General features: G+C 53.1%; 2 protein-coding genes and 1 long non-coding RNA gene across 18 annotated transcripts in view; 1 reads left to right on the top strand and 2 right to left on the bottom strand.

Annotated features, from left to right (window-relative positions):
• The window catches only part of LOC131382123 (uncharacterized), a 32,525-nt gene extending 19,773 nt beyond the window's left edge, over positions 1 to 12,752 (bottom strand). The window contains exon 1 of the long non-coding RNA XR_009211314.1: positions 12,374 to 12,752. This is a non-coding gene — a long non-coding RNA (uncharacterized LOC131382123). The remainder of the gene's footprint in view (positions 1 to 12,373) is intronic.
• On the top strand, positions 11,955 to 14,655 carry SMIM29 (small integral membrane protein 29). Of its 4 annotated transcripts, none has more exons than XM_032141767.2 (5): positions 11,955 to 12,064; positions 13,180 to 13,303; positions 13,554 to 13,579; positions 13,899 to 14,004; positions 14,180 to 14,655. In XM_032141767.2, exons 2-5 carry the CDS (start codon positions 13,253 to 13,255, stop codon positions 14,243 to 14,245), a joined length of 249 nt encoding a protein of 82 aa, XP_031997658.1. In that variant the 5' UTR covers positions 11,955 to 12,064; positions 13,180 to 13,252; the 3' UTR covers positions 14,246 to 14,655. The 4 variants fall into 4 exon arrangements, with proteins under 4 accessions (XP_031997658.1, XP_031997656.1, XP_031997659.1 ...); XM_032141765.2 differs by having other exon boundaries at positions 11,957 to 12,064; positions 13,180 to 13,363; XM_032141768.2 differs by having other exon boundaries at positions 12,036 to 12,317.
• A 163-nt stretch (positions 14,656 to 14,818) lies between these two features.
• The window catches only part of HMGA1 (high mobility group AT-hook 1), a 14,089-nt gene continuing 5,336 nt past the window's right edge, over positions 14,819 to 23,571 (bottom strand). For 2 of the 13 annotated variants that reach the window (XM_058432456.1, XM_058432458.1), the window contains 4 exons: positions 20,121 to 20,299; positions 18,223 to 18,306; positions 17,494 to 17,548; positions 14,819 to 16,211 (listed from right to left, as the gene is read on the bottom strand). In XM_058432456.1, the coding sequence (XP_058288439.1) occupies positions 15,433 to 16,211; positions 17,494 to 17,548; positions 18,223 to 18,306; positions 20,121 to 20,255 (1,053 nt within the window). In that variant the 5' untranslated portion in view covers positions 20,256 to 20,299 and the 3' untranslated portion in view covers positions 14,819 to 15,432. Of the gene's footprint in view, positions 16,215 to 17,493; positions 17,549 to 18,222; positions 18,307 to 20,120; positions 20,300 to 22,642; positions 22,743 to 23,314; positions 23,427 to 23,571 lie in introns of those variants that run through there. The other 11 variants (XM_058432457.1, XM_058432459.1, XM_058432461.1 and 8 more) reach the window with 11 other exon arrangements.

Raw genomic sequence — 23,571 nt, 5'->3', positions numbered from 1 at the left:
CCATTCTCCTGCCTCAGCCACCCGAGTAGCTGGGACTACAGGTGCCCGCCACCGCGCCTGGCTAATTTTTTGTATTTTTAGTAGAGACGGGGTTTCACCGTGCTAGCCAGGATGGTCTCGATCTCCTGACCTCGTGATCCACCCTCCTTGGCCTCCCAAAGTGCTGGGATTACAGGCGTGAGCCACCGTGCCCGGCCTGGGCCTATTTCTTAGTTGTTTTCTTACTGGTTACTATGGGGATTAAAGCTAACTTCCCAATATAAATAGCCTATTTATCATAAACAACTATGAAGGCCAGAAACCAATGGGCTGATATTTTAAAGTACTAACAGAAAAAAAAAAACTTCAACCAGGAATTCTAGGCCAGGCATGGTAGCTCATGCCTATAATCCTAGCACTTTGGGAGGCTGAGGCAGGAGGAATGCTTGAGCCCAGGAGTTCAAAACCAGCCTAGGCAACACAGTCAGACCACATCTCTACAAAAAAATAAAATTAGCTAAGTGTGCTCATGTGCGCCTGTAGTCCCAGCTACTCTGGAGGCTGCGGTGGGAAGGCCTATCTCTACAAAAAAATAAAATTAGCTAAGTGTGGAGGTGTGCGCCTGTAGTCCCAGCTACTCTGGAGGCCGCGGTGAGAATATTGCATGACCCCAGGAGTTCAAGGTTATAGTGAGCTATGATTGCACCACTGAGCTCCAACCTGGGTGACAGAGTGAGACCTTGTCTCTAAAAAAATAGAATTCTATATCCACAAACACAATCCTTTAACATGAAGTAGAAATTAAGACATTCCTGGAAAGCCAAAAACTAGGGGAATTTGTTTCTGGTAAAGAAATGCTAAAGGAAGTCCTTCAGACTGAAACAAAAGGGCACTAGACAATAACTCAAATCCATACAAAGAAATAAAGATCATTGGTAAAGGTAACTACATAGGTAAATATAAAAGCTAGTATTATTGTATATTTGGTATATAATTCCTCTTTTTGTTTCCTGTATGATTTAAAAGATAAATGCACCTCCCTGTTGGCCAGGCTGGTCTCAAACTCTTGACCTCAGGTGATCCACCCGCCCTGGCCTCCCAAAGTGCTGGGATTACAGGCGTGAGCCACCACACCCAGCTGAGACTTGTTTTATGGCTCAGAATATGGTCTGTCTGGATAAATGTTCCATGTGCAAAAGTCCCACAATATAATATTGGGCTTTTTGTTTTGTTTTTTACAATCGATTACTTTTTTTCTTCTTTTTTTGAGATGGAGTCTTGCTCTGTCTCCCAGGGTGGAATGCAGTGGTACGATCTCAGCTCACTTTAACCTTCTCCTCCTGAGTTCAAGCGATTCTTCTGCCTCAGTCTCCCCAAGTAGCTGGGACTACAGGTGCGTGCCACCACACCCGGCTATTTTTAGTAAAGATGGGGTTTCGTCATGTTAGCCAGGCTGGTCTCAAACTCCTTACCTCAGGTGATTGGCCTGCCTTGGCCTCCCAAAGTGTTGAGATTACAGGTGTGAGCCACCGTGCCTGGCCTCAATTACCTCTTTAAAAAGATTTAACTAACAAGATGGAGCAAGCCAGGCACGGTGACATGCATCTGTAATCCCAGCTACTTGGGAGGCTGAGGCATGAGGATTGCTTGAACCAAGGAGTTCTAGACCAGCCTAGGCTACATAGGGAGAACTGGTCTCTAAAAACAAACAGGCTGGGCGTGGTGGCTCATGCCTGTAATCCCAGCACTTTGCATGGCTGAGGCGGGCGGGTCACCTGAGGTCAGGAGTTTGAGACTAGCCTGGCCAAGGTGAAACCCCGTCTCCACGAAAAATACAAAAATTAGCTGGGCATGGTGGTGGGTGCCTGTAATCCTAGTTACTCAGGAGGCTGAGGCAGAAGAATCGCTTGAACCTGGGAGGCGGAGGTTGCAGTGAGCCGAGATTGCACCATTGCACTCCAGCCTGGGCAACAAGAGTGAAACTCTATCTCAAAAAAATAAATAAAAGCAAACAAACAAAAATGGTGGTGGTGGGGGGAATATATGTGTATATGTGTGTGGAATATATGTGCATATATGTTTGTACATATATACACACTGACACATATATATATGTTTACATATATACATACTCACATAACTACCATTTTCAGTACTCTTCATTCCTTTGGGTAGGTCCATTTTTTTTGAGTTTTTTTTTTTTTCAGTAGGTTTTTGGGGAACAGGTGGTGTTTGGTAAGTTCTTTTTTTTTTTTTTTTTTTGAGGTGGAGTCTCGCTCTGTCACCCAGGCTGGAGTGCAGTGGCACGATCTCGGCTCACTGCAAGCTCCACCTCCCAGGTTCATGACATTCTTCTGCCTCAGCCTCCCGAGTAGCTGGGACTACAGGTGCCCGCCACCATGCCCTGCTAATTTTTTGTATTTTTAGTAGAGACAGGGTTTCACGGTGTTAGCCAGGATGGTCTCAATCTTCTGACCTTGTGATCCACCCGCCTCAGCCTCCCAAAGTGCTGGGATTATAGGCGTGAGCCACCGCGCCCGGCCCTGGTAAGTTCTTTAGTGGTGATTTCTGAGATTTTGTGCACCCATCAGCTGAGTCATGTACACTGTACCCGATGTGTAGTCTTTTATCCCTCACCCCCCTCCCACCCTTTCCTCAAACTCCACTGTATCATTCTTATGCCTTTGCATCCTCATGGCTTAGCTCCTACTTACAAGTGAGAACATATGGTGTTTGGTTTTCTATTTCTGAGTTACTTCACTTAGAATAATGGTCTCCAACTCCATCCAGGTTGCTGCAAATCCTATTATTTAATTCCTTTTTTATGGCTGAGTAGTATTCCATGGTGTGTGTGTATATATATATATATCACCTTTTCTTTATTCACTCATTCATTGATGGGCATTTGGGCTGGTTCCATATTTTGGCAATTCTGAATTGTGCTGCTATAAACATGTGTGTGCAAGTGTCTCCTTCTTTCTCTTTTTTTTTCTTTTTGAGACGATGTCTCTCTCTGTCTTGTTCTTTTGCCCAGGCTGGAGTGGAGTGCAGTGGCATGATCTCAGCTCATTGCAACCTTCCACCTCTTGGGTTCAAGCGATTCTCATGCCTCAGCCTCCAAAGTAGCTGGGACTACAGGTGTGCGCCACCATGCCCAGCTAATTTTTGTAGTTTTAGTAGAGACAGGGTTTCACCATGTTGGCCAGGCTGGTCTCAAACTCCCGACCTTAGGTGATCCGTCCACCTCGGCCTCCCAAAGTGCTGGCACTACAAAGTGCTGAGCCACTGAGCCCAGCTGCAAGTGTCTTTTTTCATATAATGTCTTCTTTTACTCTGGGTAGCTACCCAGTAGTGGGATTGCTGGATCAAATGGTAGATCTACTTTTAGCTATTTAAGGAATATCCACACTGTTTTCCACAGTGGTTGTACTAGTTTACATTCCCACCAGCAGTGTAAAAGTGTTCCCTTTTCACCACATCCATGCCAATATCTATTGTTTTTTGTTTTTTTTGAGGCAGAGTCATTCTTGCTCTGTCACCCAGGCTGGAGTGCAGTGGTGTGATCTCAGTTCACTGCAACCTCTACCTCCCAGGTTCAAGTGATTCTCCTGCCTCAGCCTCCCAAGTAGCTGGGATTACAGGGGCATGCCACCACACCCGGCTAATTTTTTGTATTTTTAATAGAGACAGGGTTTCATTGTGTTGGCCAGGGTGGTCTCAATCTCCTGACCTCATGATTCGCCCACCTTGGCCTCCCAAAGTGCTGGGATTACAGACAGGAGCCACCATGCCCAGCCTGCTTTTTGATTTTTAAAATTATGGCCATCTTGCAGGAGTGAGGTGGCGTCACATTGTGGTTTTGATTTGCATTTCCCTGATCATTAGTGATGTTGAGCATTTTTTCATGTTTGTTGGCCACTTGCATATCTTTTTCTTGAGAATTGTCTATTCATGTCCTTAGCCCACTTTTTGATAAGTTTTTTTTTCTTGCTGATTTGTTTCAGTTCCTTGTAGAATCTGGATATTAGCCTTTTGTTAGATGTATAGATTGTGAAGATTTTATCCCATTCTGTGGGTTGTCTGTTTGCTGATTATTTCTTTTGCTGCGCAGAAGCTATTTAATTAATCCCATCTATTTATCTTTGCTTTTGTTGCATCTGCTTTTGGGTTCTTGGTCATGAAGTCTTTGCCTAAGCCAACGTCTAGAAGGGGTTTTCTGATGTTCTAGAATTTTTATGGCTTTAGGTCTTAGATTTACATCTTTGATCCATCTTGAATTGATTTTTGTATAAGGTGAAAGATGAGGATCCAGTTTCATTCTCCTACACGTGGCTTGCCAATTATCCCAGCACCATTTGTTGAATAGGGTGTCCTTTCCCCACTTTATGTTTTTCTTTGCTTTGTCAAAGATCATATCATCGGCAAACAGTGACAGTATGACTTCCTCTTTACCGATTTGGATGCTCTGTCTTTCTCTTGTCAGATCATATTTTTATTTGGTACAATTACCTTTCTGCCTGAAGAATTTCCTTTAACAGTTCTTGTAGTGCAGGTCTACTGGTGATGATTCCTTTCAGTTTTGTATATCTGAAAACATCGTTTTCAAAAACTTTTTAATTTTATGTTTTAATTTTTATCTATTTATTTATTTTGAGACCGGGTTATGAGACTGGCTAATATTTGTATTTTTGGTAGAGACAGGCTTTGACCATGCTGCCCAGGCTGGTCTCAAACTCCTGGGCTCAAGTGATCCACCCGCCCCGGCCTCCCAAAGTGCTGGAATTACAGGCGTGAGTCACCATGCCTGGCCTGAAAACATCTTTATTTCTTGTTTTTGACAGATTTTTTTCCCCAATATTCTAGATCGAGAGTTTTTTCTTTAAGTAGTTAAAAGATGTTAGCCGGGCGTGGTGGCTCACACCTGTAATCCCAGCACTTTTCGAGGCCGAGGCGGGCGGATCACGAGGTCAGGGGATCAAGACCATCCGGCTAACACGGTGAAACCCCGTCTGTACTAAAAATACAAAAAATTAGCAGGGCGTGGTAGCGGGTGCCTGTAGTCCCAGCTACTCAGGAGTCTGAGGCAGGAGAATGGCGGAAACCCTGGAGGCGGAGCTTTCAGTGAGCTGAGATTGTGCCACTGCACTCCAGCCTGGGCGACACAGCGAGACTCCGTCTCAAAAAAGTAAAATAAAAAAAAAAAATAAAATAAAAAATAAATAAATAAAAGATGTTGCTCCACCATCTTTTCAACTGGATTGTTTCAAGTGAAATCTTATGCCATTCTTAACTTTGTTCCTCTGTGTGTAACATCTTTACCACTGGCTTTGAGCAATTTGATTACGATGTGCTTTGGCACAGTTTCTTCATGTTGCTTGTGCTTGGGCTTATTGTGCTTCCTGGGTCTGTAGGTTTATAGTCATCTTTAAGTTTGGAAAGTTTTTTGTTGTTGTTGTTTTGTTTTTTTGAGATGGAGTTTTGCTCTTGTTGCCCAGGCTGGAGTACAATGGCACGGTCTCAGCTCACTGCAACCTCTGCCTCCCGGGTTCAAGCGATCCTCCTACCTCAGCCTCCCAAGTAGCTGGGATTACAGGCAGGTGCCACCACACCTGGCAAATTTTTGTATTTTTAGTAGAGATGGGGTTTCTTCATGTTGGCCAGGCTGGTCTCCAACTCCTGACCTCAGGTGATACACCTGCCTTGGCCTCCCAAAGTGCTGGGATTACAGGAGTGAGCCACTGCGCCTGGCCCAAGTTTGGAAAGCTTTTGGTCGTGGTTTCTTCAAATATTTTTCTGTCCTTTCTTTCTTCTCCTTTTGGACCTCTAATTATCCATATATTAGGCCACTTACGGTTGTCCCACAACTCACTGATCCTTTTTTCATTTTTCTTTGTTGTTTTTTTTTATTTTGGATTTTTTTATCTTTGGGTTTCATTTTGGGTAGTTTCTATTGCTATGCCCTCAAGTTCACTTGTCTTTTCTTCTGTAATATCTAACTTGCCATTAATCCTGTCCAGTGTGATTAATCCTGTCCAGTATGATTTTTTAATCTGATATTGTAGTTTTCATCTCTAGAAGATCACTGGGATATTTTTCATACATTCCTTGTCTTAAGTGCCAGGATGACAAGTGTGAGCCACAGCACCCAGCCAGGGTCCTTTTTTTTTAATTTTTGAGACAGAGTTTCACTCTTGTCACCAGGCTGGAGTGCAATGGTGTGATCTCGGTTCACTGCAACCTCTGCCTCCTGGGTTCAAGTGATTCTCCTGCCTCAGTCTCCTGAGTAGCTGGAATTACAGGCTCCCGCCACCATGCCCAGCTAATTTTTGTATTTTTAGTAGAGACAGGGTTTCACCTCCTTGGCCAGGCTGGTCTCGAACTCCTGACATCAGGTGATCCACTACCTCGGCCTCCCAAAGTGCTAGGATTACAGGCATGAGCCACCACACCTGGCCACCAGGTGGATATTTTTGCCTTCGTATAAATCTTCTTGAGCTTCATTCTAAAAGTTAACTGAAAATAGTTCAATCCTTTCAGGTCTTGCTTTTATGGTTTGTTCAGTGGATCCAGAGCTGGAGGACACAAGGATGAGTGAGGCATTAGCTGAAGTGGGCAGACAAGTCCAGGCACTAACCACAGCAGCATGGATATAAGGGGGCAGACAAGTCCAGGCACTAACCACAGCAGCATGGATATAAGGAGGCAGTCAAAACTCGAGCAGGGTAGCACAATGTAGCCTCAACCCCACCCTAGCCTCCCGCTTCCTGAAACGGCAGCTACATGAAGAGGGAAGGCAGAGCTGCAGTTTTCTCGGCTATACTTGAAGGTACTCTCATCAGATATGAAGCCTGAACACAGGAAGACACCAGGCCTCAAATGTAGCTCTGGGGCAGCTGTCAGCAGAGAGCTGTCCAAGAAGAGAGGCCCACCTGTCATCTCATCCCACCCTGCCCTTACTGATCAGGCCAAGGGCCCTGATAAGTCATCTCATTGCTTGAGCATCAATTAACTCATCTGCAAATTGTGACTGCTCCACCTGCCCTGCCTAGCTCACAAGGGTGTTCTCTCTTAGGAGAAAAGAAAGTAAAATCCGGCCAGGCACAGTGGATCACGCCTGTAATCCCAGCACTTTGGGAGGCTGAGGCAGGTGGATCACCTGAGGTCAGGGGTTAAGAGACCAACCTGGCCAACATGTTGAAACCCCCTCTCTACTAAAAATACAAAAATTAGCCAGGCATGGTGGTGCACACCTGTAGTCCCAGCTACTCAGGAGGCTGAGGCAAGAGAATAGCTTGAACCAGGGAGGCAGAGATTGCAGTGAACTGAGATCGTGCCACTGCACTCCAGCCTGGACGACAGAGTTAAACTCCGTCTCAGGAGAAAAAAAAAAAAAAAAGAAAGTAAAATCTTTACTGGGTCTCTGGCCCTGAGACTGGCTTTCTCCACATACCTCTCTAACCAATGTGACCACTAGACCTGCTCATAGAGGGCCCTCAAGATTTGTGGTTAGAAGGCCTGAGGAACTGGACAAAAGTTGACTATGTGGGCAGCCACAAGGGCCTTAAGTTCTCAAACCCCATCACTTACCCCCCACTTCCTTGCAAGGCATGGCAGGCCCAGCTCTGACAGAAGCCTAGGGTGAGGGGTCTCCCTACTCTCCAGACTCAAAAGCCTGAGAGCACTAGATCCAGCTGGAGCCTCCAGACTCATGCATTTCTTTCATTCCTTTCCCTCCATCCTTGATTCCCCACTACAGTCAGATGGTGATGTCTGGAGACAAGGGATCAAAGTTCCCATCTGCCCTCTGACCTCTGCACCAGACCTGCCCTCATCCAGCCTTCCCTGGAAGGGCCTGAGGAAACCTGTGGCTGGACCAGACCAAGCAACTCACCCATATTCGCACCACTGGCTGCCTCTAGCTGACAAGGCCTGGGATCCCAGTGAGAGGTGACAACGTGCTAACAGCCCTGGCTCACTCTGGGTGCCTCCTTGACCTTGGCGTCTGCTCTGGCCAGGCTTGAGGAGCCCTTCAGCCTGCCGCTGCACTGTGTGGGAGCCCCTCTCTGGGCTGGCTGAGGCCGGAGCCGGCTCCTTCTGCTTGCTGGGAGATGTGGAAGGAGAGGCGTGGGCAGGAACCGGGGCTGTGCGTGGCGCTCGCGCGCCAGCGCAAGTTCCGGGTGGGCGAGGGCTTGGTGGGCCCCATGCTTGGACGGGCCAGCCGGCACCACCGGCCCCGGGCAGTGAGGGTCTTAGCACCTGGGCCAGCAGCTGCAAGAGGGTGCGCCGGGTCCCCCAACACTGCCGGCCTGCCCGTGCCAAGCTCGAATTCTTGCCGGCCTCAACCACCTCCCTGGGACAGGGCTTGGAACCTGCAGCCCGCCATGCCCGAGCACCTGCCTGGGAACCCCGTGGGCTCCCAGATGGCCCAAGCCTCCCCGATGGGCGCAGCCCCCTGCTCGCAGCGCCTGGTCCCATTGACCGCCCAAGGGCTGAGGAGTGCGGGAATGCGACATGGAACTGGCGGGCAGCTCCACCCACGGCCTGGCGCAGGATCCACTAAGGGAAGCCACCTGGGCTCCTGAGTGGGTGGGGACTTGGAGAACTTTTATGTCTAGCTGGAGGATTGTATGTGCACCAATCAGCACTCTATATCTAGCTAATCTGGTGGAGACTTGGAGAACTTTTATGTCTAGCTGGAGGATTGTATATGCACCAATTACCACTCTGTATCTAGCTAATCTGGTGGGGACTTGGAGAACTTTTATGTTTAGCTGGAAGATTGTAAATGCACCAATCAGCACTCTGTGTCTAGCTCAGGGATTGTAAATGCACCAATCAGCTCTCTGTAAAACAGACCAATCAGCTCTCTGTAAAATGGACCAATCAGCAGGATGTGGGTGGAGCTAGATAAAGGAATAAAAGCAGGCTGCCTGAAGCAGCTGTGGCAACCGGCTCAGGTTCCCTTGCACACTGTGGAAGCTTTGTTCTTTTGCTCTTTGGGTGTGTATTGCCTTTAAGAGCTGTAACATTCATCACGAAGGTCTGCAGCTTCACTCCTGAAACCAGCGAGACCACGAACCCACCAGGAGGAACAAACGACTCTGGAAGTGCTGCTTTTATGAGCTATAACACTCACCGCGAAGGTCTGCAGCTTCACTGTTGAGGTCAGTGAGACTACAAACCCACCAGAAGGAAGAAAGTCCAGACACATATGAAGGAACATTCTGGACACACCATCTTTAAGAACTGTAACACTCACCGTGAAGGTCCATGGCTTCATTCTTTAAGTCAGCAAGACCAAGAACCCACTGATTCTGGACACACCAGAACCATACATCTGCCCCTAAGGGTTTCTCTGGCAAGAACAGGGTGACCTAGGTCATATCTTTTGCCCATTACCACCTGGTGATAACAGGAGGGCTGTAGCCTGGTTCAGCTGCCATACCCTCATGTTCTTGGGTGGTTTCCATAATCTGCCGGTCAGTTTTCCCAATCGTGTGTGATTTTTTGGGGGTAGAGGAGGGTCTGCTACAAAGCTATAGATAAATATATGCATATGTATACACACACATACACGTTTGAGGTAACTGTAGATTCATATATAGTTATAAGAAATCATACAGAGAGGGCTGGACGTGGTGGCTCACACCTGTAATCCCAGCACTTTGCGGGGCCAAGGCGGGCAGATGACGAGGTCAGGCGATTGAGATCATCCCGGCTAACACAGTGAAATCCCATCTCTACTAAAAATACAAAAAATTAGCTGGGAGTGGCGGCAGGTGCCTGTAGTCCCAGCTACTTGGGAGGCTGAGGCAGAATGCAGTGAACATGGGAGGCGGAGCTTGCTCGGTGAGCTGAGGTCGCGCCACTGCACTCCAGCCTGGGCGACAGTGCCAGACTGCATCTCCAAAAGAAAAAAAAATCATACAGAGAGGCCAGGTGCGGTGGCTCACACCTGTAATTGCAGCACTTTGGGGGGCCGAGGTGGGTGGATCACCTGAGGTCAGGAGTTCGAGACTAGCCTGGCCAACATGGTAAAACCCCGTCTCTACTAAAAATACAAAAATGAGCTGGGTGTGGTGGCAGGCGCCTGTAGTCCCAGCTACTCGGGCTGAGGCAGGAGTATCACTTGAACCCAGGAGGCAGAGGTTGCAGTGAGCCAGGATCGTGCCACTGAACTCCAGCCTGGGCGACAGAGCAACTGTCTCAAAACATAATAATAATCAGAGAGAGGGCCGAGCGTGGTGGCTCACGCCTGTAATCCCAGCACTTTGGGAGGCCGAGGCGGACAGATCATGAAGTGAGGAGATCGAGATCATCCTGGCTAACACGGTGAAACCCGTCTCTACTAAAAAAAAATACAAAAAAATTAATCAGGCATGGTGGCGGGTGCCTGTACTCCCAGCTACTCAGGAGGCTGAGGCAGGAGAATGGCGTGAACCTGGGAGGCGGAGCTTGAAGTGAGCCAAGATCGTGCCACTGCACTCCAACCTAGGCGACAGAGGGAGACTCTGTCTCAAATAATAATAATAACAACAACACAGAGAGATTGTGTACGCTTTGCTTAAATTCCCCCAATGCCTGTAATCCCAGCACTTTGGGAGGCCAAGGCGGGCTGATCACGAGGTCAGGAGAAAGAGACCATCCTGGCTAACACGGTGAAACACCGTCTGTACTAAAAATACAAAAAAATTAGCCAGGTATAGTGGCAGGCGCCTGTAGTCCCAGCTACTAGGGAGACTGAGGCGGGAGAATGGCGTGAACCCGGAAGGTGGAGCTTGCAGTGAGCAGAGATCGGGCCACTGCACTCCAGCCTGGGCAACAGAGGGAGACTCTGTCTCAAAAAAAATAAAATAAAATAAAAATCCCCCAATGATAACGTTTTACAAAACTGTAATAATCGCAACCAGAATATTGACACTGTAAATTCCACTGGCCTTAGTCAGATTTTCCTAGTAAATGTGTGCCATTTTAATGATAAGACCAGAAAAGCTTTGACCCAAGTTTACCGACTTAGCAAGTTGCCTGCGAGCCAGGGGGACCTCACCCCGCTGCTTCGTGTGTTCCGTAAAACCGAAAACAGATGAACAGGAGGAACGTAATATTTCAGGGAATATTATGTGGTAAGCTCCCTGCTCATGTCATCATTTAATCCTCACAATGGGCCAGGCGCGGAGGCTCACGTCTCTAATCCCGGCACTTTGGAAGGTTGAGGCAGGCAGATCACTTGAGGTCACAAGTTCGAGAGGACCCTGGCCAACACGGTAAAACCCTGTCTGTACTAAAAATACAAAAAAATTAGCCGGGCGTGGTGGTGCGCGCCTGCAATCCCAGCCACTGGGGAGCTGAGGCAGGAAAATCGCTTGAGCCCAGGAAGCGGAGGGTGCAGTGCACCAAGATCGCGCCACTGCACTCCAGCCTGGGCGACAGAGACAGACTCCATCTCAAAAAAAAAAAGTAATAATAATAATCCTCACACAGCTTGTTTTACAGACGTTAAGACAGGCGCAGAGAGGGTGGGCGTGCCAGGGCCCCCGGTAGCCCAGACCTGGCGTACTCTACCAGCCGAGCACAGCCCGAAGGCCAGGGAACAAACAGACGGAGGCCGAGTGGGCCCGGAGCAGGGTCCTACCGCGAAGGGCCTGGGCTCAACGTTAGAGCACGGCGCGACCCTACTCTGGCTGCAAAGAGAGAGGTGAATGAGGTGGGCGCCGGAGACCTCCCAGAATCGGAGCTCCAGACGCCGGCGGGCCAGGGGCCGCCGGAAAACTGCGCGCGCCCCGCCCTGCCCCGTCCGGCCCCGCGCCGCGCTCTCCTCCCCCACTACGCAGCCCTCGGCTGCCCCCTGCCGCCGCCGGGCGGACCCTGCAAGCCCCGCTGTCCCCGCCTTCGCACCGCCCACGCCCGCCTCCGGATTGGCGGCTCCAGAAATCTCCAGGCCACCGGCTTTCCGCTACCGGATTGGCTGCACCCGAGTGCTGAGGCCCGGCCCATTTCCCCGGGTCCTTTGATCACGCGCCTGACGGCTTTTCCGGGGCCCGGGAGCCAACCGAGGGCGTTCCTGTCGGGGCTGCAGCGGCGGGAGGTAAGGCATGGCCAGGCCGGCTGGGCTGCAGAGCGCTGGCACCGGTCCACGCCTCGGGGTGCCGGGCTTCCAGGATGTTGGGGCGCGGGGCGGCCCATCCGCATCCCCTAACACCCCCACCTCCGGCCTGAGCCTCCCAGCGCCGTGGGAACCACCTCCGGTCCGCTGTTGCTGGCCCGCATCCTAGCAGCGGCCTGACGCCCTCCCTACCCTGGCATGCCCCCTTGACCTGGGACGATGAGCATACGACTGGGTAAGGGCAAGCTCGATGCCCCGTGCCCTACGGACACGGGGGTAGGTCGCTCATACCTTGCCCTCTGATAGAGACTCAAATGAACCTGGGTCGCAGACCTTGGGCCATCAGCATGCAAACCGCCCCAGGACGATCTCTTTGCTTCTGTCGATGGGGACTGACCCTCTCCACCTCTGCCTGTTAGCTCAGGCCAGGAGGGGAGGGACCTGGGCGGAGCCCTGGGTGGAGACAAGAGGAAGGTGACATCATCTTGAAGATACAATCCAGCTTTACCCACTCGTGTCCACCCTGGCACACGAGACCGATGGGGGAGAGGGTGTTTGGGCTGTATGTCTGAGGTGACACCAGGAACAAGGGCATAGAACCCAGGCATGGAGCCCATCGCTTGAAGTGGGATTGGACCAGGATGGAAGCGGACTCCTTCAGATGCTCCCATCTCACCCCTGGCTGCAGTGCAGGTCCCTCTTTTAGACCTCATTTATCCATTTTGCTCCACTGGACAGGTGCTGGCAGCCCAATGCCCCAAAAGGGCTGGGGCAGGCACCTGAAACCTGCACTTAATCTTTCCCCAGAAGTTGAGACTTGTAAATGTTTGGCCAGCATCTAAGCTGGGCCCCACCCTGATTTAGGGATAGGAGTTGGGCAAGACCCAGCCCTGGATCCAGGCCTTCCCTTGATCCCCTTTCCTGCCAGGATTTGCCAAGACTCACTGGAGGGTTACACCCAGTACATCTACCTGGAGGATCCCTCCTCCCAGGATTTGACCTGGGACCAGTTTTCATAGATCTCCAGTTCTGGGGGAGGGATCCAGAGTCTGGATGTCACCTGGGTGCAACTGATAACCTCCGTTCCTCCTCCCCAGGGAGCCCAGTGGAGGCGCCCTCCCGAAGCGCCACTGCCCATGCTGACCACCCAGCCCTCTGGCTGCTGATGTCATGAGTAACACCACTGTGCCCAATGCCCCCCAGGCCAACAGCGACTCCATGGTGGGCTATGTGTTGGGGCCCTTCTTCCTCATCACCCTGGTCGGGGTGGTGGTGGCTGTGGTAAGGAGCCCTCATATACACACACAGACACCCACAGCTTTGCTAAGGCAGGGGCTGGGTGGGCCTGGTCCAGTCTGCACAGAGTCCCCACTGTCCTGTTAAGGGAGTGAAGGGTGGGGAGGGGGGCCTCTCTCTGCTTGTGGGCCTTCCTGGGCTCAGCAGCCCCCACAGTGCTGTATCTCTGTTGCAGGTAATGTATGTACAGAAGAAAAAGCGGTGAGTGTCCCTGTCCCCTGCCCACCCTAACCCCACACCCGTTTTGAAATTCCTGCTCATAGGCTCTGAGTTTTCTGTAAGATGTCCCTCAGCCATCCTGATACAAGCCTGAAATTTGTTTTCCCTGCCCCAGCCTCAGGTTACTCACTGGGGAAAGCCCCTTTGTAGAATCAGGGTTGTATTCTTGGAGGTATAGTGTGTCCCAAAAGGCACCCACTGGAATTGCCCCTGCCTGGGAGAGGGAGGAGAGACGGGGCAGCCGGGTGTTTGATGAGGGTTGGGGGGGCCTCCTAGCTGAGTCCCCTTCCCTGCTCCCCAGGGTGGACCGGCTGCGCCATCACCTACTCCCCATGTACAGCTATGACCCAGCTGAGGAACTGCATGAGGCTGAGCAGGAGCTGCTCTCTGACATGGGAGACCCCAAGGTGAGCACTTGGGGGCCAGGGGGAGAATGAGGCAAGGTGGGGGTCAGCCCTCTTCCCAGCCATACTCGTCCACACTGAAACCAGAGCCTGGTTCTGCTTACTTGGGCTGTAACTGGGTGCTGCGGACTCCCAGGGAACACAGCCCAGCCTTGTGGTGTGGTCTCCTCCTCGACAGGTGGTACATGGCTGGCAGAGTGGCTACCAGCACAAGCGGATGCCGCTGCTGGATGTCAAGACGTGACCTGACCGCCTTGCCGCACCCTTCAGAGCCTGGGGTCCTGGACTGCCTGGGGCCCTGCCATGGGCCTGCTTCCCCTGCCGTCACCTGGCTCCCCCTGCTGGGTGCTGGGTCTCCATTTCTCCCTCCACCCACCCTCAGCAGCATCTGCTTCCCATGCCCTCACCATCACCTCACTGCCCCCAGGCCTTCTGCCCTTTGTGGGTGTTGAGTTCACCGCCCACCCACAGGCACTCATGGGAAGGTTTTCCTCCTGGGATGGGGGCGGCTGGTAGACACCTTTGCTTTCTCTAGCCCTCCTGGGCTTGGCTTGGGCTTAAATCCCCAGGCGGGCTTTGGAGTTGTTTCCATGGTGATGGGGCCAGATGTATATTATTCAGTATATATTTTGTAAATAAAACGTTTTGTGGCTAGGGGTTTTGATTTCATCAAGAGGCTTAAAATCACCTTCCCTGGAGGTGATTCCAGTGCTATTTCCCCTCCCTTCCTGCAGCCTGAAGGATGGGGGCCAGAACACAAGTGTCACCCGCCCTACCTGCCCCAGGCTTTAGGGGCACACACCACAGGAGACTCCAGTCCAGAAAAGGATATTTTTTTTATTCAAGTAACTGCAAATAGGAAACCAGAGAGGGAGCCCCAGGCTGGGACAAATCATGGCTACCTCTCCCCAACAGAACAGGGGGAGGAGGTGGCCCCTACACCCTTTATGGTCGATTCGGGCCCCCTTGCTCACTCTGCTGCAGCATCCTAGGGGCAGGGCCCCACCTTCCCTGGGACTGGGGTAGTCGGTCACCCAGCCTGCCATGCCCCAGCCCCTCTTCCCCACAGAGTATCTTGGGGGAGGGGATCATGGGCAGAACAGGAGGCAATGAGGATGAACATTTGGCGCTGGTAGCAGCAGCAATGACGGATGTCGAAGAATGGAACATTGAACAAAAAACAACACAACTGTCCAGAGGTAGTTTGTGAACAGAGGAAAAATGGAACCAGAACCTTGGGGGGCAGGGAGGAGCAGGAGGGGGGTTGGGAGCGGGCAGGGTGAGCTCCTTGTTATTGGTGCCCCATCTCAGGAGGAGGAAATGGCTGAGTGGCGGAAGCAAAGTAGGGTTAGGGGAGCAGCCCCAGCCCACCTCAGGTGGTGGCCACAGGGCTCTTGGGCCTCACCTGGACAATAAGTGACTGCATCTCCATCACAATATGTACTCAGATCCCAGGCGTAGGGCAAGGGGGCTGTGGCCACAGTGAAGAGGGAGTAGGGGACTCACCCCTCCTGCCTTCCTGTAGCCGAAGGGGGCTGTCCAGCCTAGTGCAGGGACTAGGGAAGGTGGGGAAGGATGAAAAGTGAGTCCCACGTGGTGACAAAGACAGTTTGGCTGGGGGAATCCTGGGGGCCAGCACCCCCCTCCATTGGCCACACCTGCTGCTGCCGGGGCAGAGGAGTAGGGCGTGCCAGGATGAGATGGGGCTTGGGCCCCTTTTAAGGCCAGGGGAACCCTCCCAGGCCCCACTATGGGAAGCCAGAGGGAACAATGAAGGAGCAGAGAGGGCACCCCCAAACCAAAAGCCCAGAGAGCAATGTCCCCACCACCAAGGGAGTGGGGACGCAGCAGGTGCAGGGTGCGGCTAAGTGGGATGTTAGCCTTGTCCAGGAGGGCATGTGTGTATGCGTGGGTGGGCGGGGGGAGCTGGGAACTGAGGCCAGGGGAAAACTGCTCCCCACTCAGCCCATGGGAGCCCTGCAGCGGCTGGTGTGCTGTGTAGTGTGGTGGTGAGGGCACAGGTGGAAGATGGGGGTGGCGGCCAGAGGCGGTGGTGATGGTGGGCCTGGGGAAGGGGTGGGGGCGGTGGGAGCGGAGCAAAGCTGTCCAGTCCCAGAAGGAAGCTGCTCCTCCAGTGAGGAGCAGGCGGCACGCACGGGTCACTGCTCCTCCTCCGAGGACTCCTGCGAGATGCCCTCCTCTTCCTCCTTCTCCTGTGGGGTGGGCAGTTGTTGGTGTGAGCTCTGGCCCGATCCCCTTCTTCCACCCCCAGAGGCTGGCCCCCACCCGCTCCCTGCACTCCCTGGCTCTCCTGAAGAGGGATGAGTCAGGGCTGAGTGTGTGGGTGACTCAGCAACCTCCACGGCCGGGCTTCATTCATAAAAAGAATTTAAAAGGAGGAAAAAACCCCACACACATGCTGCTCTCACCCAGAGCCAGGAGCCAAGCCCCCTTGGCCCCCAGGCCCAGGGAGGGCAGAGCTCAGGGCAGCACTGAGCTTCAGGATGTGACTGACTCCTTAGGGGAGAAGAGGAGGTGGGGGAGGAGGAAATGAAGGGGTGGCTGGAAGGTGCAAGAGCCCTCTGGTGGGTGCAGGGGAACCAGGTCCTTGGCCCACAGGGGCAGATGCTGTGCTGTGGTGCCCTGGCCCTCCGGGATGGCCGAGGGCTGACCCTAGGCCGGGGTGGGGAGGAAGGGGAAGTGTGTGCCGCCGGGGCTCACTCACTGGGCGGGAATGTCGGGACACCACACGGGGCTACAGCCCCCGTGCCAGGCACAAACTCCAAAACAACTTGTTTCCTGTTACTCACTCTTGGGGCCTGGCCAGCAGCACCCCCTAACCCCCCCAACCCAGCAGTGGCTCAGCTCGAGGAATGACAGCTTCAGGGATCTGAGGGGGCAGGCTGGGGGTAGGAGGGTGCCAGGAGCTGGAAGGCTGGGGTGACCCTAACTGCAGTGGCCCCTAGAGGCAGCCTCTTGACTCAGCCCACCAGCCTTTCCACCAGCTGTTTGGGGACCCAGAATTGGATGGTGCCCTCCAGTGCAGTGTGGTGGGTCACATCAGAACTCCAGCACCAACCCCTCCCAAGGCCCAGCTCCTTCGCTGTTTCTCTTCTCCAGAGGATCATAGGAAGGACAAACCTTCCCCCATGACTTCCTTTCCTCATCTCTAATTGAGGGGGACACAGGCTAGATGACTTCCAAGATCTCCCCTAGAAGTTCTGAGTATTCTAGGAGTAGGAGAGGGAGGGACCCCCACACACATCTAGGGCAGGGCAGGGGGATGTGGTCTGATTTGTACCTAGGACCCCTCACTTCTCATGGGCACAGCCCAGGCCAGGTACCTTCCCCTCTCTGAACTTCTGTAAAATCTGATGTCCCCGCAGGTCAGGGAGAGCCATTCCATAGGGGGTGCATAGCATCAGGTACTGTGTACTCTTAACACCCTCACTCAAAAGAGCCCAGGAGGCAAGCAGCAGTCTGCTTCTTCACCTACCAGTTTTTTGGGTCTGCCCCTTGGTTTCCTTCCTGGAGTTGTGGTGGTTTTCTAGAGGGTTAGAGAAAGTATCTCCTAAGTCCAAAATGCTCAACAGTGCTCACCCGATGCCCGATGGTGATGGGGGGCAGACCTACCTGCCTGTTCAGGGCGACCCAACACTCTCACCCAACAGGCCCACCCAAGTCCAGCTGGCGACGACTGGCCAGCCACATTTGCCCCTCAACATACACACACGCCCCCTACTCCCACCTCTGCCCATGACTCAGAGGATATGAGTCGTGTCTTTCAAAAAATAAAATAAAAAACAAAACAACTTTTCTGAAAGGCTAATGCCACTGTGAATCTGGCCTTTGCTGCTTGTCCCCACCCCTTCAGGCTCCAGGGGACCCCAAGAGGAGAAGGTAACATTCTCAGCCCAGGGGCTGGCAGGGACCCTCCATTCTCCCCACTCTGCCTTTCTCTAGATCAGGAAAGCTGTGGGACTTCTGACCTGATCTCCGCAGTGTCCTGGGCAGGACCAACCCCCCAGAAGTAAGACCTTAGTCATCGCCCCACTCTCCCCAGTTACCAAAGACTCACTGCCATCCCTGTACTAGGGAAGGGGGTACACAACTGGGATGACTGAGCCCCTTCCCAGACCTCCCCAGAGCTGTGGCCATGGAGCCAACAAGAGGACCCTCTGCTAGTCATCCACCCAGGGGTGGTCCCATCTCAAGTCTCACCCGGGTCTTGGCAGCACCCTTGTTTTTGCTTCCCTTTGGTCGGCCCCGAGGTCTCTTAGGTGTTGGCACTTCGCTGGGCTCCTTCTTTAAAGACAGAGGGGGTAGTCAGGGACAGTCACCACCTGTTTCCACCCCCTCAGAAGACACAGCCCTCTGCCTCCTCAACAAGGTTAAGTCAGCAAGAACCAAGAACCACGAACCATCCCTCACCTAGGAATCCCTTCAGGATCCAAAGCTCCAGTTTGAGCAACTTTGCAAAGTGCCTCCCACCTCTCCCCTTGCTTCCCTGCAGGTTTCTAAGACGCAAAATGTCAAGAGCCCAGAAGACCCCTAGGAAAGGCATTCTGGGGACAGAAAGACACTGTTAGGTAGCTCTGCCCAAGTCTCAGTTCTGACACTGATCTTGGGCAGGACACTTAATGCTGGAGCCTCAGTTTCCTCATCCATAAATGGTGAAGACTTCCCTCGCAGGGTGTCATGGAGATTAAATGGGTAATGTATGGTTATCTAGCACTGGGCCATGATCACTGCCCACCCTCTCAGATAGATCTATGCTGGACACACACTCCCTGCCTGCACTTGCAAACCTGGAGCCCATCCTGGCTGCCCCCAGAGAAGTGGAATTATAGCCGGACTCCAGAGATCCCTGCCATCATTCCCACTGAAATTTTAATAAGCCGTAGACAGAATAAAAAGCTGCTGCATAATGCATAGAAGGTGTGTGGTGAAGGCACGCCAGCTACTGTTTCCTAGGGGGCTGCCCATGGGCTGTCTATAACCAGGGTCCAGTAACCCTGCACCCCTCCTGACACCTCCCACTGACCATGGCTAACAGGTGGGGTAGGAGGAGAGGCTGAGGGAGCTAGGCTAAGAGGACAAATGACCCCACCCCAGGCTCTGAAGGTTGCTGCCAAATTCCAACACAGCAGACTCCTCACAGCTCGTGTCTCCCTAGGCCCAGGTCAGCACAGACCACTCTCCACCTTACGGACAGGGAAATCCTGCAGGTGAACAACCTGTATCATGTTTAAGGGGCAGAGGTCAACTTCAACTCCTCTTACCTCTTTCCCAAGGAAGGGAAGTAACTGGGCTTCACCAACAGCCACCCCTCACTTGGGTGACAGCTGCCTCTGTAAGAGGCCAATATGGGGTCCCCCCAAGCCCAAGTGGCCATGCTCCCTAGGGTGCCCCACATCGCCAGGCTAGCAGCCTCATCCTTCTATGAGGAACTTGTGGGGAGAGCAGCACCAGGGTTCTGAGGGTCACTGCCACCAACCCCCCAACATTTTTGACTTCTTGGGCTTCAATTCCCACCTAAAGAGCCAGGGGCAATGCCCATTCCAGAACTACTCATAACATGGCCTGTGCATAAACAGGTGCTGGCCCATGCAGGCACCCGTTTCTCACCTGGGATGAGGAAGTACAACAATCGACCATAAGTATTCAGAAACTTTACAGCAAATTGACAAAAATCATTTTACATGCACTGAATCTAACGATTAAAAACCCTAGGCTTCTGTGTTCATTTTTGTTCATTCATCTTTACTGCATTTTAAACTCACTGGTCCACAGTGAATTGGAAATTAAGAAAAAGGCGAGTGTTTTAAGTAAGCACTGGCTACGTGACCTCTGGGGTGCTTTACGTTTGGACTTTCTGCCATTGGCTTCAGAATTCATCTTGAATTCCTCGGCCCCCGGTTCTCTCCTGGGGTTTCTAGAGATCTGACCAGAGTTGCAAGGGGGGCAGGAGTACACACAGGTGGGAGGACACACCCACACGCTTACTGCGCAGAATCATTCTGCACCCTCCATGCATGCTCTCGCCTGCTGAATGAAACTCCAGGCACCTCCCTAGCCCCAAAGGGTAAACCGAGTGAAGCAAAGGTTTGGACACCCACCTGACTCCCTACCAGTGCTGTCCCGGGACTCACCGGAGGCTGCTTGCGCGGCCTGCCCCGGCCCCGCTTCTCAGTGCCGTCCTTTTCCTGCTTGGAGGCCAAGGGCTGGCTGGACTTCGAGCTCGACTCGCTCATCTTCCCTTCTCTAAGGAGCAGGTGGAAGAGTGATGGCTGGGATGCTGGGAGACAGAAAAGTGCTTTTAAACAAACATCTCACTTCAGCCACTTTCTACTCCCTCATCATCCACACCTTCAAGGCACACTGCAGAAAATTGTGCTCCCAGGGGGCCCCAGGCCTCCTACTCTGCCCAGGATGGAGGGGTCTGCCCACCCCCAGATGCTGCCAAGGGCGGGGAAGGGCCGTTGGCCCTAATCAGCTCCTTATCTATCTCCTGTTTAGAAGGGCTCTTTGTTGTCCTGCCTTAACACCGCCCCAACGGAGAGTGGTGGGGGGGGTCCCAGGAGGTATAGCCAGCCCAGACCTAGCTACATGGGTGAGGCCGCCCTGGGGCAAAGGTGTGGGGAGGTGGGGTCTGACATATTGCCAGCAGCCCCTCCTTCTGTAGCCAACTGCTGCCCTTTCTCTTTAAGAGAAAATCCAGCCTACGCAGTTCAGTGGGAAAAGGGAAAGAACGAGACCTTGCGATCTGGCAGCTATGGACACTGATCCCCTGCCCACCTCATTGACAATATTGCCTATCTGGCAAGGTGCAAGACTCAGGACCAAAAAAAGCCAATCACATAGCCAGGGGTGGTGCCCACCCACTAGCTCTCTTCTCTGTTCTCACCTAGGGTAAATCCCGGGAGGATTCAAAGATTGGTATAATTGAGGGATGGAGGAGATGGTTGAAGCTAGTGGGTGAAGTGGGGGAGGAAAGTGAGCCCAAAGCCAAAGGCCACCCTCCTCTGCCCAACTGGAGTCAGATGGGACTTTGTCAGATGGGTAGGGAATTCAACTGAAATGCACCGCCTAACAGACCCTGGCTGGCCCCCTGGCAGGGCTCATCCAAAAACCTTCTTGGTCATTTTCTAGCATCTTCCTTCTTCTCAGAGGCCTGTTGGGGTTTAATTAACCCCATCAATTTTGAGTTTTCCTAAAACTTCTCATTGGAAGGTGGGCCTGCAACCTGTATTTGGGAATACCCTGTACTACAGGCTTAGAAAGGACAGTCCTCCACATCTTCATCCTAGTCCTTATCGTCCCCAGGCTACAGATGGATGAGATGCCGGAGGCCTAGGCTACACATTTTTCCAGTAACCAATCCCTGCCTGCCATGGTAAGGGGTGGGCCCAAGCGGCTCCACTTCTGAAACCCTCTCAATCTGTAAGATCAAGGTAATTATAAGGTACCTGCCTGAATTACCTCCTGACTGCTTCAAGGATCAAACTAGGTAATAGTTTAGAAAAACTTAAAATAATGGAAAGAAATCTTCACTCTAACCAAAATAAGAACTAGACCATTTGAAAATGATTTATGGGCCAGGTGAGGTGACTCATGCCTGTAATCCCAGCACTTTGGGATGCCAAGGCAGGAGGACTGCTTGAGGTCAGGAGTTCGAGACCAGCCTGGACAATACGGTGGGACCCCCATGTCTAATTTAAAAGACAAAAAAAGAAGAGTTTTTACCCCAATGAGAGGAAAAAAACATTTTTGCAAACTTGTGATTTCTGGAGGGCCCAGGACCTCCATTTTCAAGCATCAAGAGACCCTCCAGACAGCGGGACTTTGGTAATTATTCTATCTTACAGTGTTTCAGACTTGGAGACCCTTTTAAACAAGGTGGTTGGTGATTTATCCTGCTCCGTCATTAGTGGCTTGGCCTGCTCTGCAATTACAGGCAGTGATTAGAATCTTATATTACACCACAGGTCCCCCTTCAAACTAAACATCAAAATTAATCAACTAAACGAGTGCTGACCTCATATAAGGTCTGCCTGGGGCCCCCTCATCGAGGGGGTTCCAGTTGGGCGAAGCCAGTCCGGAATCCCGGAGAGCCTGGCCCGGCCTGCCTGGAGATCTTGGCCGGTCTCCCTGGAAGCTCTCATACCATCTGGTGCCTCCCCTCACCTCTCGCTGCTGGGGACCCTTTAATCCCCCTCAGCCAACCCCCCACGAACTAAATGAAGGCCCGAGGCCCTTTCCAGTGAGGCCAAGAAACGCTCGTCTTTTCCACCTGTTTCTCAACATCAGAAGTCTGTCTTGGAAGAACTACATTTAGGGCCTAACCCCAATCCCTCACTACATTTAGGGCCTAACCCCAATCCCTCACTTCGTAATAAGCCCGCTTGGGCCTCAAGCCTGTCTCCTCCATACACTACATGCAAAGTGTGCTCCTCAAATACTTAAGAACTCTGCAGGAAAAACCCTAGGAAATTACTTGCGGGTTCCCTTATTTTCTTCCCCGTCCCCCGTAAAAAGGTAGCCCAGAGAAGCTTTATGAGTTGCCTAAGGTCACACAGCAAGTTGGCGAGCAGGAAAAAGTAGGTTCCCGGAGACCCTTTCAACCCGACACTTTGCCTACCCGCCCAGCAGCTAGGGCGAAGCCCCCGAGGCATCAGGCTCCAGACCCGGCCCGAGGGTGACTCTGCAAGCGTCTGCGCCCGGCCGTTGCAGGCCGGCCGGCGGGACCCGGGGCCAGGGCGCGCGGGGGGGAGGGGCGCAGGCCGCTCCTGCAGGCGCGGGAAAGCAGCGCACCCCGACCGCATGCACCGCCACGCGGGTGCACCCGGCCCCACTTCCTGCCAGAGGGGGCACCCAAGCCCGCCTTGGGGCAGGAAACCTGGCGCGCGCGGGCGCGAGGGAGAGGAAGAAAGCCCCCTCCCTCCGTCCCCTCCCCACAAAATAAAAGCCCCAGAAGAAAATAAAATAGAAACGGGGAGTCAAAGGGACTAGTTCCAACACAGCCCAGCAAAGCAGCGAAACCAGTTTGTGGGGGCGGAGGGCAGGCCCGGCCCCTGGGGCTGAAGAGGCGCGGGCCAGGCCAGAGGTGGGGTCGGGGTGAAGCCCCAAACCCAGGCCCGCGCTCCGGCCTCATCTGCGGAGGGGGCGCGAGAGAAAGGCCGAGAGGGCGTAGGGCCGAATTTCGGGGTTCCTCCCCATCCCCCTCACTTCCAGAACTTCCCTGAGCTGCGAGGGGCGCCCGACCCCCCACTCTCCTGCCGCGCCGCAGCCCGTGTCTCTCCCCGCCCCTCACCCGGGCCCGGGCTCGGGCTCGGGCTCTGGTTCCAGCAGGAGCGGCCGCAGCGCGAGGTGCGCCGGGCTCCTCCGGGCTCCGCCGGGTGCACAACTCGCGCTCGCCGCAGCTGCGCGCCCCCTCCCCCACTGCGCGCCTTGCCCGGGTCCCCGCCCCCCGCAGGGCGCCCGCGGCGCGGGGGAAGGGGTGCGGGCGTCCTCCCCGCGCCGCCGGGCCCCGCCGCCCGCCCCCGCCCCGCGCGGCCCTCCCCCGCCGCC

This window comes from Hylobates moloch, unplaced genomic scaffold (assembly GCF_009828535.3).
Source record: "Hylobates moloch isolate HMO894 unplaced genomic scaffold, HMol_V3 SCAFFOLD_20, whole genome shotgun sequence".
Classification (NCBI taxonomy): Eukaryota; Metazoa; Chordata; class Mammalia; order Primates; family Hylobatidae; genus Hylobates; species Hylobates moloch.
The sequence above is the reverse complement of the archived record's forward strand: the minus strand, read 5'-3'. Positions and strand labels throughout refer to the sequence as shown.

Coding starts and splice junctions, on each gene's coding strand:
- SMIM29 (XM_032141765.2), top strand. CDS start 13,253: ATGAGTAACACCACTGTGCCCAATGCCCCCCAGGCCAACAGCGACTCC. Junction 13,364..13,553: donor TCGGGGTGGTGGTGGCTGTG/GTAAGGAGCCCT, acceptor TCTCTGTTGCAG/GTAATGTATGTACAGAAGAA. Junction 13,580..13,898: donor TATGTACAGAAGAAAAAGCG/GTGAGTGTCCCT, acceptor CCTGCTCCCCAG/GGTGGACCGGCTGCGCCATC.